Below are 12,363 nucleotides of genomic sequence, written 5' to 3' on the forward strand. Positions count from 1 at the left end.
GACCCCAGCTTGCAAGCCCCCTGCACTAGAGAGCAAAGGTCAGTGCTTTTGAAAAGTCACAACTCAGGGAGACTAAGTGCAAAGCACCACACGGTGCTCTTCGGGGGGACCAGGGGCTTCCCACGTGCGGCTGCCTTGGGCCCCGGTGACAGCGGGTGCTAGGCAGCGACGCCCACACTGTCTTCAACACTGAATAACAGACCAGATTTCCAGGACTGAACTTCAGAACACAGTCACTCAAAGAGCAGAAAAGTCATATGAATATCAACTCAGAACGAGAATTGCTAACGCGGCTTCTCAGAATAACTGAGAGATGACAAATGCAAGAGAATCAGAGGAAACAAAAGCACGGCGGGTAAATCTCAAGCTCCTCTATAAAACTCGGAGCACAGGAGGCAGCCCCAGGAAACCGTGGCTCAGGGATGGGACCAGGCTCCATCTGCACAAACAGTAAGGAACCCATCGGCTGCAGCCTGGTGCTCATGAGATCAATACTCTGGACTTGCTACCGCACAGACCAGCTCATTATCTGTCCCCAGTGACAGCCCGTCCCTCTATCCTGGATCAATCTGGACAGTAGGATAAATCCTTTAGCAGAGCTCGAAACATGCCAGTGAATAGGCTGACCATCCCAGCACCTCTGTGACCGCAAGACAGCATCATACTCTATTACTGGAGTCTGAAAAAGCCCCAGCGAATTCTGACTGGAGTTCAGTCTTCCAACACATAAGCAATCAGTAAATTTTAGTTACTGTATTAAAAAAATTTTTTAATCTAGAAGGCATTTTGAAGTGCATTTACTCCACATCCCTCCTTTCAGGGCTAAAAACTAAACCTACTTTATGGGTAAGAAAACTGAGGTGCTGAGGTCCACACAGCGAGTGGTGCATCGCTAAACCAGGAGCCCAGGCGAACACCTGCTCCCGCGGCCCTGACTGCGTCTGTGGGCCGAGGACCCCACATCGGTATCGATCTGAACTCCAGACTCAGTACCCAGCGGCCTCCTGGCCCTCGAACTGTTTGTCCAATTGGCACCTCCAAGGGAACACACCACCGTGCACCTAAACTGGGTGAATTGTATGGGAATACCATCATAAAAAAAATAAATGCTTGCCAAAGTAACACGCCTAACCCAGAACTGAGATTACTAAAGAATAGTTTCAGGAAACCTGAACACGAGAGCGGGCAGGGGCTCTGCGAAGCGCCCTTCCCCGGACATCTGGACTGAGAACACCACCTCCCCGGGGGGCCGTTCCATCTGGAAGCTGCATCGAGATGATGCCAGTCAGACTCTTCCTGTCACAATCCGTCAACGTGAGATCCCTCCATGGATGAACAGGCACGTGAATTCTTCCTCCTCGAGAGGCTGGCATTACCCAAACCCTGATGAAGACCTGCATTCTGCTCTTCTTGGTTCCAAGGGACAGATATTTACCAAGTTTATGAGCAACTCTTTTCTTTTCTTTCTCTGACCCCAGGCTTTGTTCTCCTGGCGTCCGACCACGCGTGTAATTGAAACCATGAGAGTAAGAGGATAATGAGAAGAAGATGGAACGGGGGCTTCACAGTCTCCAGAGCAACGTCTCAGGTTCTGGAGTCTGCACGGCACACACTCAAGGTCTTAGAGTCCTTCCTTTAAAGACTTGGCCATCTCGCCGAGCGTGAAGCCGGAGCTGAGCTTCTCACTGTCCTACGCAACCAGAGGATAACCTAGGAGCTTCTTTCAGTTCTATATTCCTGTGGATGGAACCAGATCCCATGAATAAACAACCATGGGACCCCTTGATCTGCAGGGATGGGCGCAGGCTGTGAAGGTTCTAGTCACTTAACCGCTCGCCACGCCCTGGACACACATGCTCTGTCATATGCTCCGTCGTATGCCCCCAGGGCAGGTGTCGGCCGTGGCGGGCTGGTCAATAACTATCAGCTGAATGAATCAATCAATCAGTCAATGCACCACCCCCATCTATTGAAATCCCACTCCTTCTTTACAACAGGCATTTTCTCGGAGAAAATCACCTCCTTTTCAGCCCCCAAAGTATCCCGCCCGTGTTTCTTTCAGGGTATGTATCGTGTTGTGTTGTACTCATGTCAATACACCTGTCTCCAACATGAGAGGCCCGGTCTGTGCCTTATTACCAGGACATGGCGCTGGGTTTAGAACAGGCCTTTGATAAAGGGATAGGTAGAAAGACACTTTAATTGCAAATTTAACAGTGACGAGTGATTCTATTTTTCTTTCCACTCACTGAGCAAGTATTTATTGAGCACCTACTGCATACCCAGCTACAAGCCAGGAGGGACACCACTCTGGCAAGATTAGCAAGAGAAGAATTAACTAACTTCAGACAAAGCCCCTCGTATATGCATCAAGTGACCATTAAGTACCTTAATTTCCTCAAGTCAGTCACTATGCTAACAGGTCACCTGACAGGTGCTGTGCTCCACCCTCGAAGGAAATGACAAAGATTAGACAGGTTACACCCAGGGTGTGGGTTCCACCCTGACAACAGAGCAGAACAAAGGTCTACCGAGGGCAGAACAAGTTTCTCCCTTAAACTCTCTGTTTAAGACAATGTGCAAAAAGATGCTGCCTCAAAAATGGCTCTCACTGAGGTTCTGTCCTCGCTTGTTCATAGGGACACGATAATGAAACCATGGCGAGTCTGGAAAACAGTCACAAATGTTTCCAAAAGTCCCCTTAATCCCCTTAACCTGGGATATGACGACAAAGCTCTCCTTAAATTCAGAAGGAAGAAAAAGATTGACTCTCTAAAAAGACACATTTTCTTTTAATAGACAAGGGGAACTATGTGTCTCCATCTGCCGTGGCTGCTGGAAAGCTCCTGGTAGCACTGAGGGCTCAAATGCAGGAGCGGACTTATTCTAGGTTCTTTCTTCCATGTACTATTTAAAAAATTTAGTCATCCTGCTTTATGCTTTTTAATACTGCTAACGGATTCGAATCTCATCCTAAGTTAGCTCGGTGTAAGTCATGAATTAAAAGATGAATAAGAAAATGTAGCATTGCCTGTAATGCACAGTATCTATTTTATGGATCAAAGCCATCTTCAGTGATTTGAACACAATGATGCAATCTTAATTACAACAGTACACAAAAGTATAACACGTAAGACGGCGGCCAATATAAAACACAGGTGCATTTTTCACTTCTCAAAACCAAGACGTAAATATGATTTGCAATCAATACTTTCAAATAATCTAAATAGGTTTTTAAGAACTTTTAACAAACCAGACCTTTAAGCTGCTCTTGAGTAAAACTGTAACTAACCGTGTCAATTTGGAAAACCCCTTGTCTCTCCTTCCCTTTCCCCCTCTCTATCCCACTCCTCAGCGTGTCCCTCCTTCCGAAAACCTGAGATACGGTTTGGCACTTTGATTCTCAGTTTAGACGGTATGCATATTACTTCAAATAGGAGTATGACTTAGTCAGCAATTCAAGAGTGTAAGAGCTGTACAACAGGCTTGAGGAACTAGTTTACTAGGCAGATACCCAACTGAATGACTACGAACACAAACAGGAACAATAAAAGAGACCCCATATTAAGTTAGACCCAATGTTCATTACGTCATGTTCTGTAAATCCAAAAAAAAACGTGAATATTCAGTTTGGAAAAGTAAATGTTTTAAGAGCTGAACATGTCAGAAACAAAATATTCTGAAAGATTATTGCATATGTTTGTATTTAACATTATTAACATTTAATTATAAAGGCTCATTTAATACATAAAAAGGTTTATTGAAAGTTCCCATTCACTGTATTTTATGTGCTCCACAACTCAGGGGCAGAGGCCAGAGGATGAATAAAATTAGCCAGGCTTTATTTGGATTTAAAAGAAAAAGAGAGAGAGAAGAAGGAAATGATCACTATACTCCGTTCCAAACCCAGAGTCTGAAGACCATTTAGTACTAATAACCGTAACCCTTAGGCGACTGCTGAGGCAGCTCCAAAGCGTCTTGAGAGCTTCCTCCCTCGTCACCCTGTGAGGCGCACACACGAGCCTCTCCTCGGGGAGACTGAGGAAGAGGGAAATGGCTCATGAGCTGGTTCGCGGCAGAGCTGAGCCCGTAACCCTGGTCCACGCTCTCCAGGACTTCCTCTGCAGCAACTCAATGCACACTCGAGGGAGGAGAGCCGGAGCCCGAAGTGCCTCCCAGGAGACGGGGAACAGAAATCGGGACTGGAAGACGGAACACACCCACACGGCAGGAGGGCTTGCCTACAAACGCAAGGATGCACGCACACCAAGCAGGGACAAGTTCCAAGATCAGCAACCAACGTGGCACATCTGTCTACATTCCCGGCCAACATAAAACACAGATGCCAAAGCCTGGACTACCCAGCAGATCCACCTTTCACCCTTGTCTGCTGAAGCAGTGAGGCTGAGGAATGCGAGTCTAGTCTCGCCAGAGCTCACGCCAGCCCCACGACTTGCGAGCACGCTGATAAAGGCGTCACTTACTCGGCTTGGCGTTGGCCACCACGGCCAGGCTCTCGGGCGGGTGCACCGGCGGACACCTGCTGTTTTCTCCTGCGCCGTCCTTACTGCCGTACTCGATGACCTCCACGTGTCCAAGAGGAACACTCCACTTCAATAAATACCTTTGGCTGGTTGATATTACAGCATTGCTGTCGTGCGAGGTGCTGAAACAACCAGAAATTTTTATTTTATGAAGAAGTCATGAAATTTTTATCCCTTAGATGTTCAAGTGAGAAACATTTGAGCTGTTGAATCATAGTGCTTCTGACTTGCTTGCCAATAGTTAGTATTTGGTTCCATAATGAGGCCTCCAATTAGATGACAGGGGAGGACTTTCCATTGTCTAATGCGGAAAACACGGGAGAATGTGAAAGGCGCATCTCCCAGAAAGCCTCAAGGTTTCCACAACAGCGTAAAGGGGACAAGGTGAATGCTTCCTGGTGGCTGAGCAAAGATGCTTGAGCATTTGGGCGAATGCTACTAACAGGGAATACCTCCCATGTGGATAGACATCTTCTCTAATTGTTTCATATGTGTTAGAGACTCTAAAATCTCTTCTGTACTCTTGGTTATAATATAACCATTTTAATAAAATTAAATCACAGCATTTTACTCCATGATTAAAATACTTATTGAGTATGTAGAAATTACATTTAAAAATCCCATGACCCATATAGATTTTCTTCTTTCATCATAAAATGGAATGCATACATGCAGAGAAACACACAGAACACACCTGGACCAGTCAGGTGGGAGATGCTAATGCAAACATCAGTGGGACGGCCACGCACATCAGCACCCCCAGCCCTCCACGTGCCCAGGAAAACCCCACCTGTCCAGGGCAATCGTTATTCTTACTTCTGGTGATGAACACATTTTGCTTTTCTTCAAGATATATTTTTAAAAATCAAAATGTAGACAGGAATAAAAAAAATGCCAGATGCTATGTTTTAAACTGAAATACTTCACGGATGGGGAGACAATTTATACCCAGGCTACGCAGCCTCCCTCCATTATCAGAGGATTTCAGTTTCCATTTCAACCTCTAAACCCCATGGGAAGAGGAGGAGGAAACACAATCAGACACTGAGTAAGAAGTAAAATTGATTCTGTATTCTGTGAATTAGAGTGTGCCTTAAATAATAATTTAAAAAAATGGAGATGCCCACGAATTTGTACCAAAATTTCCATTCCTCCTGTTTGAATCTAAAATCTTCAATCCTATAAAGGTTTGGGAGCTTGATGTCCTCAGAGGCTACGCAGGGGTCCTTGGAGGCTATTTTTAACATTTTAGCCTAAAACCAAAATGGGTCCTCACTTCGTCACCTTCGGGGAGCGTCGCTGCAAATCTCAGGCTGCTGACACATCAGTGGGAACGAACTGCTCCTCTTTACCGCACTTTGTAAAGAAGTTGTCAGAACATGGGACCCGCCCCAGAGGGCAGGGCGTTATTTTAAGGAAAACTCCGGTAGTAAACACAGCTGACTTCCAAGGTATCCGTTTTTATCCATCTTGAGAGGACATCATTTCTATCAGCCTGAGAATTCTAAAACTAAGTGAAGTTTCAGAAGAACCAAGTTGACACTTGGACACCTGGCCACACTTCAGACAGGGGCCTCTGGTGCAGCGCGCACATGGGCCGCCGGCCCAGACACAGCAGTGACCTGTGCGGTGGTCAGTCCTCTTGCTATATTCAGACAAAGGTCGATCACAAAGGGGAAAAAGAACATTCCAGAAGATACTCCTACAGTGCAGAGACTCTGCTGTCTATCAGCCGTTGCAATGAACACACAGCATCTTGCCTTCCATCTCTGTTGTTCCCGAGGCAGGTGGGGGCATGCGGGCTGAGGGGCACCGTCCAGAGCCAGCGCAGGGAGAGCTAACAGGAGAGGGGCCATCTCTTGGACAGCTGAGCCTGGAAACCATCCTGCTAAGTTCTTAGTCTCCATATTGCAGGAAGCATCCCATAATACGGGAGAAACAGGATAGAAAGGTCTTATTCATGATACTTATTCTAAAAACCTCTCGAGAGCAGTCAAAGCCAGCACACCAAAGTCAGGCCCTTCCACAGCTTCACTGAGTCGGCTCATCTCCAAAGCGCGAGAGCAACTGGCTTCCACTCCTACATGTGGGACCGCAGCGTGCCCAACACGGGCATCCAGACGTCCCAGTGTGGCAACGGCTAATTCAAGGATAAGGGCTGGGCCATCGATAAGAATCTAGCAGGATCCTTTACAAAAGGGGGGTTGTTAATTCTGGTACATTTTCCAGACTGAATCTGTAGCTGCCACAAAGTGAGCGACGCGGACCAGTGAGAAGAGCGACATTCACTGGGCAGTCCTCCGGGCCGGACGCTGGGCCTGCAGCTCCAGTGCACGTTCTTGCTCAGCCCCCACGGGAGCCCCAGAGATCGTCATCGTCCTCATTTTACGATCGATCGTCATCCCTAGTTTACAGATGAGGAGCCTGAGGTTTAGGGAGACTGGGCTAGGAGGGGGAGCTGGAACTCGGCTGTAAGAAGTCCAGCTGCCCAGTGTGAGCTCTCACACATCCATCCACTCGGCCTCCCTGCTGGGACTCCAGCGTGGCGGAGGGTGGGGCGCTGGACCCACGTGACGCTGATTAGTGCTGTGCTGGTAAATGGTTAACAACGGGCTCCCACTGGAGGAGAGGACCCTGATTCATCATGTTGGCCAATTTCCATGGTGTACATACTCCCACTGTGGATGATTTCAAGCTACCAATGGTTTAGCAACCTGCTCCCAAAACTCCTGAAAATTTAACCACCGACCCCTGCAAGCCACTATGAGCTGGCTCCAGGACACTGCTGCAGCTTGTTACTCATTTAGCACCAAGAGCATTATATTCAATTTTATACCAATTCCCTTACAATCAGCCTGTATGTGAAGACCTCTGAAGTTCTCAAATATCCTCAACCAACTACAATATTCTCTGCATTGGAGAACAATTCTGATGTAAAATGATTTTAAGTGTAACAACTGATAAAGTGCTATTTACTCATTTTCTTGGTGTGCACTACATACGACTGTACCCAAAATATAAGAACAAATTTATCAAAAATATATTTATAGAGAAGCAGCTAACGAGAAGGAACTTGAACAACAACAAAAACAAAAGCTGTAGAATGATTTGGGAGGGTTATAAAAGAATCTCAATTCAGCTTCCAGTTCCAACATCAGCCTTGTTTAAAGAGAAAATATACATACAAGTCCCTAATTTCTACCCGCAGGGTCTTGGCAACTTATGCTGAACTCATTTAAAAAGAAGCTTGTTTAGGGGCTGGCCTGGTGGCGCAGAGGTTAAGTTCTCGTGCTCCACTTCGGTGGCCCAGGATTCACTGGTTTGGATCCCAGGTACAGACCTAGTACCACTTATCAAGCCATGCTGTGGCAGCCGTCCCACATATAAAGTAGAGGAACGTGGGCATGGATGTTAGCTCAGGGCCGGTCTTCCTCAACAACAACAAAAAAAGCTTGTTTAGTGTAAGGTATCCCTTAATCGTAGGACCAAGTCCTGCACAGATATCAGCTGAGTCTGAATGAGAAAACTAGTGAAGTCACTCGCTCATCTGAGACACAGATCGCATGTAATCACAAAGGCAAGATCCTTACCGGGCACTGACCGTGGCGCACATCAGCACGTCGTTCAGCATGAAGACCCGGCGTTCTTTGGTTTTAACAATCTCTCCTCTGTCGTTGTAAACTGTTTCTATCATATCGTCAGATCGAACGAGGTATCGATTTCCACTGCTGAGAAGCTGAATATTCAAAGTAACGCTCGACACAGTTATCACAATCGAGTTGATCAGAAAAAGAAAAAGGACGAGGAAAAAGTCTTGCAAAACATGTGAGCATACAGCGTTGAAGCTCTACAGACATTTTCCTTTAAAGAGAACCCACGCCCTCCCACTCCCGCTTCCTGTACCCACGATACAGAGTTCAGAGCGGCTTGTTAAAAACTACGCGTGTTACAGTGTTTGCAGTTGTATCTTAAACAGAGCGAGGAACCTAAGGTCCCCTTGTAAACACGACCGTAGCTAAGAGAGGTTGGCTTCACTTGCCTTGACCTGTCATTCCACACTTTCCTTCTCTTTCAGTGACCTCTCTGAACATGCTCCCCCCTCACAGACGGTCATCCCACAGCCCGACCCTTCTGTGGTTTATAGCATTGTATCAACTGGGGATGTTTATAAGCCAAAGCACTTATTTTGTAAATTTACTTTCCCCAAAGGATGGCATAATTAAGTAAACATCTTAACTTCATCTGGTATGACATATTTTATCTCACTGAGCCAAACAAAATACCCTTGGTTCTTTGGAAAGAAACTTTGTATTAATTCGTAAAATGATGTAAGTCATAGAGAAGACAGACTGACAAGTTTCTATGTAGCCCAGATGGTCTCTACCGCCTCCTGACTCTAAACCTGCACGGGCTGGCTGACCTCACTGGTGACCTTTCCCGGACGTGCTCAGGCGAGTAATCAATAACGTGGGTGCACATTACCATGTGATGTACCATGATGTCACAGTAAGTGACGCATCGCTGCCTCTTCGTACGCCCCTGGGCTCACTGTCCCACATGCTTTCAAACATTCATGGGAAGCATGATTTTAAACAACATGAACCATGTCGAGAATATCACAATGCAATTTTCTGTTTGTAAAAATTCCTATATAAATCATATGTAGAATCAGGGAAAGCCTGCTGTTTAAGATGTTATTACTATAAAGTTCTTATAGTTAAATTACTGAATGTTACTATATGGTAGGAAATCACCTCTACTGACAACAACAAAAGGTGATTTTAGCAACAATGAATATATGTAATTATTTAACACAGCTCATATCAATTAACCTCTTCCTGTGGACCAGGGCCTTAAATAAATACGGTAAAGCCTACACGAAATCAGATGATTGCTGCGGGAAAATGATTCTGTAAATGTAAAGCTGAAATACAGTTTTTAAGGAACTGCTTTCATCCTTCATTTTGCATCACTTTTTCCTGACAAATACAGCTAAATCCATGCATAGATGATTACAAATAAAAATGTGTGTAAATATTTAATTCTTTAACTACGAACATCTGAAACGAAATACTGCATTTTGAAGGTAAAATTAAGCTAAAGGAGTTGCTCTTAACCTTTCTGGGGTCCTGGATCCATCTGAGGACCTAATGGGTCTGTGACCCCCTTTCCTGAGAAAACGCACACACACTGACTAGGGAGGCTTTGTGCACAACTCCCTGGGTTCGCAACCCGCCTGAGGATCTCCATCACCCACCAGTTAGGAACTCTGGGCCAAGTGGGTTATTCCAAAGGTCCCGGAAGACTAGTAATAAATGGATGACAGAACGGTGCTGATTAGTACAAAGCGAAAGTAATGTCAGCATAGAGTTGGTGACATCTCTCCACCTTGTTCAGGTATCTCTCGTTCACGGCTTTCGCGATCTGCTTAATCTCACAGCGTTGGTCAGCATCTCTTTTTCTTTCATTTAATTTCTCCGCGAGCGTCTCCAGCTCCGTCAGCGCCATCTGGAGGGGCAGCCTGTCGGGATGTCCTTTGGATGTATTCTTCAACATGTCCTTTTGGGGAAACAAGTAAAACGGGACAAGTGTGACGGCTGGTGTCGGGGGAAGCGGCCGGGCGTCGCATCCACACTTCCAACCCAACACTGCATCCCTCCCAAGCTGGCGACTGGGGACGGCAGTGACATCAGCTACTTCTGGGGAAGAAGGACACAAGCACTGGGAAATCACGATTTGGCTGAACATTTGAACAACTCCTTTGCAAAAAAAAAAAAAAACTGATGTATGAAATGGCATTGCTAACGGGAAAAAATAGCATTTCCAATAAACCACCCTATAAATACCAACATGCCACAGTCTTCAAATGCTTTTCTCTCTGTAACTATCTTCAAGATAATGACGAGACTTTTTCTCAACGTGAGTCAGCCTCATGGACCCGGGCCCCAGAGGTGGGTCCAGCTACTTGATCAACAGGCCAGTCTCCAAACGGGACACGTAGGGCGTGTGTGCTGGGCCAGCTGCTGCCCCCACAGCTGCAGCCCATGCAGAGGGATCTCTGCGGGATGCCCCCTCCCCGGCACCTCTCCGAGCATCTCTGAAGAGTCAGGGAGGCCTGAGGTGGAGCAGGGAAGTGGCACGGCCCGGAGCGACAATACGGTTCCCAGTAAAACGACATCGCGTGTGTCCAACACTAACAAACCTTCAAGAGTGACATCTAAGTGACAGGCACTATTTTCGTCTCCTCGATTTTGCACCTTACAGTGTTCACCCTGCTCATGCAGACCGCGTGTTGACACTTGAAGGAGGGAGACCCTGACTGTGAAACACCCCTGCTCAGAACTAAGAGGGCTCCTCGTCTTGCCCACCCATCCTCAGGGGCTGGAGCAGCACCTGAATTCAACAGGCCCGGGTCTTTTTAAACCTGTTGGTTTGTTTGATCAGAAGACAACAAACACTGCACAGATGAGGAAACGTTTCCGGTTTGGATGAACAGTACATACTGTTCCATATGTTTGTTTCTCTATGAATCGCATCAAATCCTATCAAGGCAAAAATGAATAACCTGAAAACCAATGCTGGCGCCCACGTCGCGCACTGGGAGGGCGCACACGGGTGTCAGAACACCATCAACGGGAAGAGCCTCGCACGCCTGAAAGCCAGGCAGCACAGCAGACCTGCGGGAGGAGCCACTGACTCAAGGGGGAAGGCACGGAGCGACAAAAGGGGAGCTTGCTGTCGTTGTTACCAGATTGGTACTTACTTTGGTACAACACGCAAGACACGGTGGCAGCTGGGGCAAAGGAAGACAATACTTTCTGGACCACACTTGGAAACCAGCAGGCCCAGAAAAGCCAGGGGCAAGTCAGTTTCATCTCGAGTTCCAGGGAACAGCTGTGGGGTCACAGCGACGATAAGTAATAAGACCAGAGAAGAGCTGACGAGGATCAGATGTGGTCAGGACAGAGGGCAGAGCCAGGAGAGGCAGGAGCGTGCCCGATGGGCCCAAGGAAGGAAGGGCACGCTGGCCCCTCGGTGCCATCCCCTCCACCACCACCCTCAGGGCACACGGACCACAGCAGAACTCAGGAGGGAGGGTGAGCGCTTGCCCGTGGCTGCCAGCCTGTCCTGTCTGCTGTCCCAAACCCAAGCCGGCATCCTGAGCTGGGAGACGGGGTCCTGGGCACAGCCTCGTAACTACCTCAGGCATAGAAACTGCACTGTCTCTGACTCCAATTGCCCATTTCCCAGAGGAACAGGGTAACCTGCACCCACCCTGGGTGAGCCACCCCCGCAATGAATGGACTGCACGTGGCCAAAAACGCCTAAGGGCTGTGCCCGCGAGAGAAACCTGCTCACACGACCCGGGACCCCCAGCCTGGTTTCTGGGCTGCACCGTCAGGTCGAGCGGAAGATGGTTTTCTGCTTTGGGGGAGCCATGCGTCCTATGTGGGGACTCACAGGAGTTCAGGGGTCAGGAGGGAGGAAGGGAGAACCATGTAGGACCTGACCTGAGAACCCCAAGAGAAACCTTGTGGTTTTCTTTTTTTGGTTGAGGAAGACTGTCATGGAGCTAACATCTGTGCCAGGCTTCCTCTATTTTCTGTGCGATGCCACCACAGTGTGGCTCCATGCATGGTGTGTAGGTCCGCACCAGGGGTCCAAACCTGTGAAGCCCGGGCACGGAAGCAGAGCGCGTGAACTTAACCACTACACCCCAGGGCTGGCCCCAAGCTGCATCTTTTTTGGTGGAAATGGTTCTTAAATCCAAATCCTTGAGTCTGTTCTAAATGGAATTTGGAGTGTAAGAATTTTTATC

General features: G+C 47.5%; 1 protein-coding gene across 50 annotated transcripts in view; it reads right to left on the reverse strand.

Moving 5' to 3' along the window:
- The window catches only part of ARHGEF10 (Rho guanine nucleotide exchange factor 10), a 168,924-nt gene that overhangs the window by 49,683 nt on the left and 106,878 nt on the right, over nt 1–12,363 (reverse strand). For all 50 annotated transcript variants that reach the window (XR_011534255.1, XR_011534254.1, XR_011534253.1 and 47 more), the window contains 3 exons: nt 9,933–10,103; nt 8,135–8,280; nt 4,485–4,666 (listed from right to left, as the gene is read on the reverse strand). Coding sequence is in view for 46 of the 50 variants with exons in the window: in XM_070598400.1 (XP_070454501.1) it covers nt 4,485–4,666; nt 8,135–8,280; nt 9,933–10,103 (499 nt within the window). In the remaining 4 variants the exon portion in view is untranslated. The remainder of the gene's footprint in view (nt 1–4,484; nt 4,667–8,134; nt 8,281–9,932; nt 10,104–12,363) is intronic.

Source organism: Equus przewalskii, chromosome 28 (assembly GCF_037783145.1).
Source record: "Equus przewalskii isolate Varuska chromosome 28, EquPr2, whole genome shotgun sequence".
Classification (NCBI taxonomy): Eukaryota; Metazoa; Chordata; class Mammalia; order Perissodactyla; family Equidae; genus Equus; species Equus przewalskii.